At 51.1% G+C, this 6,156-nt stretch overlaps 1 protein-coding gene across 1 annotated transcript; it reads left to right on the top strand.

Annotated features, from left to right (window-relative positions):
• The first annotated feature begins 3,946 nt into the window (after nt 1-3,946).
• On the top strand, nt 3,947-5,887 carry LOC129674633 (mast cell tryptase). The gene is made up of 5 exons (XM_055604739.1): nt 3,947-4,019; nt 4,094-4,259; nt 4,393-4,658; nt 5,484-5,647; nt 5,723-5,887. The coding sequence occupies exons 1-5, from the start codon at nt 3,962-3,964 to the stop codon at nt 5,885-5,887; spliced, it is 819 nt and encodes a 272-aa protein (XP_055460714.1). The 5' UTR covers nt 3,947-3,961.
• Nucleotides 5,888-6,156: the final 269 nt, after the last annotated feature.

The following is a 6,156-nucleotide window of genomic DNA, read 5'->3' as shown; positions in this document are numbered from 1 at the left end:
GTTTCTATTACATAAAATCTTAGAGGTTCTTTCTCAGGCTCCTTCCACATCATGGAAGTGAAGGGACTACCTATTCCCAGCATCAGCCCCTAGAAGGCTAGTGCCCTCCAGGCACTACCTAGAACCCTCACTGGACCCTGCCAGTTCCCTGGTCTTCTCCTGTGGGGTCTTTCCCTCGGCCAGTGGCCTCTTGGGCCCTGGGGGAAACTCCTCTGGTGTTCATTCATCTATTCACTCATTCATTCGTCTCACAGTTTCCAGAGCACTGCAGTCTGCAGTAAGGCTGAAGGGGTCACTGCCTCCCAAGAGCATCTCTTACAAAGACATGATACACCACATCCCAGCACCAAGGGTAATGACACGCTGCACACATCAGATCCCAGCACCCACCACCACATACCACACACATCACCACCCATCACCGAGGATGGTGACACACAGCAGACACCACATCCCATCACTGAAGGTTATGACACACCGCACACATCACATCCTGTCACCGAGGGTAACGACAGGAGCACACACCGAATCCCATCACCAAGGTAACTCTGTTGCGGGATCTCATGCAAGCTGAATCCCAAAGTGACGCTGAATTTCTTTTGTATTCTCATTATCTAAATGGAATCCTTTACCTTTCTTCAACGCATTGTGGGGTTTTGATGTTGTCAATTGTCGGTTTCATTGCTGACAGCATATGAGAGACTTTAATCCTGTTACTGAGTGAGTATCAAGAGACAGACTGTTATAGGGTTGGGAAGATGGTTTAGTGGTTAAGAGCATCGGCTGCTCTTCTAGAGGACCAAGAATTCAGTTCCCAACACCTATATGGCGGCTCACATCATCCATAACTCTGGTTTCAGAGTACTGGGTGTCTTCTTCTAATCTCCATGGACACCAGACATGCATGTGGTACACACACATGTGCAGGCCAAACCACACACACACATAAAATAAAATAGAATAAAATAAATATTTCAAATAATAATGTTTAGAGTTAGGATATTGTATCACAGACTAAAAGAGTCACCTTGAGAACCTATCCCACAGAATCTCCCTAGGCTCTTACCTTCTGTCCACATCTTCTTCAGTGCAGCTGACAGATCTCACTGATTGATCCTGAGCCAATCAGATCATTCGTCATAGGACCAGGGTCCAGAGCCCCTCACTCAGCGGTGTCTGCAGGGGCCCCCAGCCCTGGGATTTCCTGTGTGTTCCTTGTTTACCCTCTGGCCACCTGTGGGAGAATCATGAGAACCCTGTCTTGTGAGTCTTGGACTGTCGGGGCCATGTGTGGCTTTTTCAAACGGACCTTTGTGTTAGTTACACTTCTCCATATTCCCTCTTCTACTCTGCCCTTCACTGCCCCTCTCAATTGAACCCTTCCTGTTGTTCTGCTACTCCTCTAGCCCTTTATACCAGTATGTTCTGGCTTCCCTCTTTCGGAAGTACCCACCCCCTACCATGGCCCCTTTCTAAATTTCTGACCTCTGTGGGTATGCCAACTGAAACACACGTGTCTAGAGATCTAGAAACACACACAAATGAGAGAAAACATGCAGTGTTTGCAGTGTTTGAGGTGTCTGGATTACCTCACGCATAATGGTTGTTTGTAGCTCTACCCAGTCTCACTGTGGAGCCCTGGCTGGCCTGGAACTGGCTTTGTAGACCAGCCTGACCTTGAACTCACAGAGATCCACCCGCCTCTGCCCCCTGAGTGCCAGGACTCAAGGTGTGAATTATCACACAGGACCTAATTTCATTTTTCTTAACAGTTCAATATTGCACTGTGTAAATGTACCACATTTTTATTATCCATTTTTCAGTTGTTGGATATATAGAAACCTACTATTATAGAAGGTTCCAAAAATACATACTTATATAAAAATACTTTTAATCAAATAACCCTACAGTGGGAGTAGAGGGACAGTACCTCAATCAACACCCTGGCTTGAAAATATTTTTTTTGAAACAGGATTTCTCTGTATAGGAGAAACTGGCTGTCCTGGAACTCACTCCATAGACCAGGCTGGCTTTGAACTCAGAGATCCCCCTGCCCCTGCCTTCCTAATACTGAGATTAAAAGTGTGAGCCACCAACAACCACCCAGCTACCCTCCAGAACTTGTTGGTGAGATCCTTGCCAAAGACCTACATACATGAGTCACAGAACATGGAGAAATCAACCTGGGATTGACCTAGATGCTTCACCCCTACTGGGGTGCCGAAAGGTGCTAATCACAATATTAGAACAGAAAAGGAATCATCACTCTCACCCAGCAAGCTAGAATAATGCCTGGCGTGGCAAGATGTGCCCATGGAGCAAGAGTGGCAATAATGTTTCAGAAGTAACCAGCCACCTTCAGCTTGAATCCAAGACCTGCTCCATTAGAAAGAACCTTTACCTGGCACTGCTAATGCGACCAATAGCCTGTGGCTATTTAAGTCAGAAGCCCTACGGGAGAGAGAACCTACTACTAGCTAAATGGACATAGTGGATCAAAACAACTTCCAGTGACTTATTGTTATATCCAATGCATCTCTCGACCCTCCTCAGAGAAACTCCACCCTACAGGATATGACACTTAACACGGAGACCCTCAGCCGTCCAATGTGGAGAGAATAAGAGACTGTGTAGTCCTGGGTTGCACATATGGCGCTCCTCCCCAGAAGGCTCAGGAAGAGGGACAGAAAAATTATTTTTCAGAGGTGGTGGGCAACTTCAAGAGAATAGTGTTTTTGGACACAAGAAGATTGTTGCACATATGAATTCATAGCAATTGTAACAATACGCACAAGACCTACACAGTCTCAGGCTAGATAAAAATCCTACCATGGAGATGGGGGCTGGTCACAAAAATCCCACCAATAGCCGAGGAACTATTGACATGTGTTCGTTTAGCTGGGGAGGGCACAGGGAGAGTCGGTTTTCTTTATTGGTGCAATCCCAGGCAGATTCACCATACCCTAGGGCAGACTCCACTCCCAAGAGTAGTTGGGCAACACAAACTGGAATTGAGGCAGGGAGAAAACTCTTAACTGGATAGATAGATTGGTGAGGGTTGAAAGAGTGGATATGGGAAGACTTAGGGAAGGAGGTGAATTTGGTCAAAATACGTTGTATGAAATTCTCTAACAAGTAATAAAATATTTTTTGAAAGAGTGTGTTTGTTAGAGAACCAGTGGGAAGCAGAGTTACTGAACAAGACACTCTCTGACCGCCTCATGCTGCCTCCAGGAGTTCAGATGAATATGTGCCTGAGGTGTGCAGAAGGCACAACACTGTTTAGAGCCTGCAGGCAATAAGAGAGCTCCAGAAGGTGGCAGGGAAGGGGAAGGCCAGGCAGGGACAGGAGTTCAAGGTAAGGAGAGGGCTGGAGACTAGTGATCAGGAGACCAAGGAGAGTCACAGAGCAGGGTCAGCCATGAACAGGAATGGCGGGTGCCTGAGGGGAAGCTGGTGGCCTTGCTGCAATCCCCCTCCTTTCTCTGTGCTGCCCTGTCTGCTGCTGAAGCACAGATGCACTGGATGAGCAGATGATCCTGGTCAGCAGGTAAAGCCCGGAGGTCACACTGCAGGATTTATCCACAGATCTGGGTCTGGTGGAGTAGGTGGTTGACAGAGACCCCTTCTTGGCCCAGACTTGTGGGCCCTGAGTCTTAGTCACCCATTTCCTCCAGGCTTGGATTGGAGAGCGGCCTGCCCCTCCTCCAACCCCACCCTGATCTGGAAGGATAAATGGAGAGGGAACTTGAGGCTGGGTAAGGAGATTCAAAGACAACCAAGGTGGCCTCCTCTCCCAGAGCCTCTGACGTCTGCGTGCTGGCCAAGCTGACTTGAACTCCCGAAATTGGACCTACTTTCCTGCTCCCTGGTTCCTGGCCTGTTCTGCACCCGACAATCTGTTGACCCTACCCCAGCTTTTACCTCCAACTGGGCTCACATTGCTCCTCACTGTTTCCAAATGCTGAATCTGCTGCTGCTGGCACTGCCCCTGTTCAGCCTGGTGCATGCAGCCCCCGGTGAGTTCTGCCCTGGGCCCTCCCTGACCCACACAGCTCATAGACCAGGGTACTAAGATTGTCCCTACCCCCAGCTCCAGCTGTGCCAAGAGTGGGCATTGTTGGGGGACAGGAGGCACCTGGGAACAAGTGGCCCTGGCAGGTGAGCCTTCGTGCCAATGAAACCTACTGGATGCATTTCTGCGGCGGCTCCCTCATCCACCCACAGTGGGTGCTCACCGCGGCACACTGTGTGGGACCGTGAGTCTCTCTGGGCTCGGCAGGGTGGGACAAGGAATGGGTGGGAGAGTGAGGTGGGGTAGGATCCTCACACAGCATCTCTGGGTTTCTTGAGGTGGCATGGGTTTCCCAAACAAGTCTCTCTTCTCTCTAGGACTATTGCTGATCCCAACAAGTTCAGAGTACAGCTTCGAAAGCAGTACCTCTATTACCATGACCACCTGCTGGCTGTGAGCCGGATCATCACACACCCGACATTCTACACCCCCCAGAATGGGGCGGACATCGCCCTACTTGAGCTCAAGAACCCTGTAAACATTTCCAGCCATGTCCACCCCGTCTCCCTGCCTCCTGCCTCAGAGACCTTCCCCTCGGGAACATTGTGCTGGGTGACAGGCTGGGGGAACATCGACAATGATGGTATGCCGTAGGGACAGCTGAGGGCCCAGCCATGCCACATACATCCCCGTCCACCAAGTTGGCTCGGGGAGTGCAAATCTGATGACTTAGAAAGTAGGAAGGTATCAGAACAGGGCTTCCGAGTTCCGTAAGCCAGGGTAGCTAGAACAAGTTATCTGGTACCTCGAGTCTGTCTCTCCGTGTCTGAAGAGGCAGCTTGTACTCTGGAGGTTTGATTGAGGAGGAAAGAGACCACACTTATCAACAACATCACACATCTGAGGGAAGAAGCTGGCCACGACGGCAGGAACTAGCCTTTCAAGGGCTCCAGGTGTGTGGGGCTGGACAGCGCCTTTGGGAGCCTCCAGCACCAGTTTTCCTTCTCCCTAGTGGTCTTGCTTCATTTCTTTTGACAGAGCAGAGCTTTAGGGATAGGGCAGTGAGCAGGCCCTGGCTGTGGACCTCAGGATGAAGCCTTGGGACAGGACCCAGTCTCCCCATACACAGAGGTGGGTGGAGGGGCAGTGTCCAAGACCAGGGCTCCGCTGGAATCCTTTACCCAGCCTAGGCCAGAGCCAGCCGTGCTTAGGGCAGATGATGGCCTTCGCCCCTGCCCTCCACTGACCAGGTGGCTCTTTAATGACCCTCAGGACTGTCCTCCTTCTATGAATAAGGTCAGAAATCCAGGTCCAGCCTGGAGGAAGAAACCAGGTTGGCAGAGCTGGGTGAAGTGGGCCCGCCTCAAGGAGGGTCAGCAGAACTGAAAACAGGGCCAGAGAAGAGAGTTAGCTGAGCCCACCCCAGCCAGCCACCTGCCCACGTGATGGATCTTCCTTTCACCCACAGTGAGCCTGCCACCGCCATTTCCCTTGAAGGAGGTGCAAGTTCCCATTGTGGAAAACCAGCTTTGTGACCTGAAGTATCACAAAGGTGTCTACACAGGGGACAACATCCACATTGTTCGCGATGACATGCTGTGTGCTGGGAATGAAGGACACGACTCCTGCCAGGTGAGCTCATGTGCCCTCATTGCCCTGCCACCTCCACCCAGCCTTTACAAGAGCACTAACCCCTCTCCTCTCCAGGGTGACTCCGGAGGACCTCTGGTCTGCAAGGTAAATGGTACCTGGCTGCAGGCAGGTGTGGTCAGCTGGGGTGAGGGCTGTGCGCAGCCCAACAGGCCTGGCATCTACACTCGGGTCACCTATTACTTGGACTGGATCCACCGCTATGTTCCCAAGGACTTCTGAGTCACTTCCAGAGTCAAGGGAGAACCAGATCTCTGCTGTTCCCAACACGCTGCTTCCTGCCAGGGCGGCATTCCTGCCTTCTTCTCCTCCCACCTCCCCCATCCCTCTGCTCCTCCTCCTGAGCCCCGATTCTGTTCCATCTGAGCCCCTGGCCACTCCTGTCCCTTCCCCCCAGGTAGCCCCACTGTGTAGCCAGCCACCCTTTGCTATAGCTCATTAAAATGCACGAAAGCAGCCAGGGGTTTTGCTGTGTTTTTGGATGTCAACAG

The sequence above is a fragment of the Psammomys obesus genome, unplaced genomic scaffold (genome assembly GCF_907164565.1).
Source record: "Psammomys obesus unplaced genomic scaffold, mPsaObe1.curated_primary_1811, whole genome shotgun sequence".
Lineage (NCBI taxonomy): Eukaryota > Metazoa > Chordata > Mammalia > Rodentia > Muridae > Psammomys > Psammomys obesus.
This window is presented reverse-complemented; position numbering and strand designations above follow the sequence as displayed.

What these genes read in the sequence shown, in the direction of transcription:
- LOC129674633 (XM_055604739.1), top strand. Translation starts at nt 3,962, where the DNA reads ATGCTGAATCTGCTGCTGCTGGCACTGCCCCTGTTCAGCCTGGTGCAT. An exon ending in GCGGCACACTGTGTGGGACC is followed by an intron (nt 4,260 to 4,392) that starts GTGAGTCTCTCT and finishes TCTTCTCTCTAG; the next exon opens with GACTATTGCTGATCCCAACA. An exon ending in AAGGACACGACTCCTGCCAG is followed by an intron (nt 5,648 to 5,722) that starts GTGAGCTCATGT and finishes TCTCCTCTCCAG; the next exon opens with GGTGACTCCGGAGGACCTCT.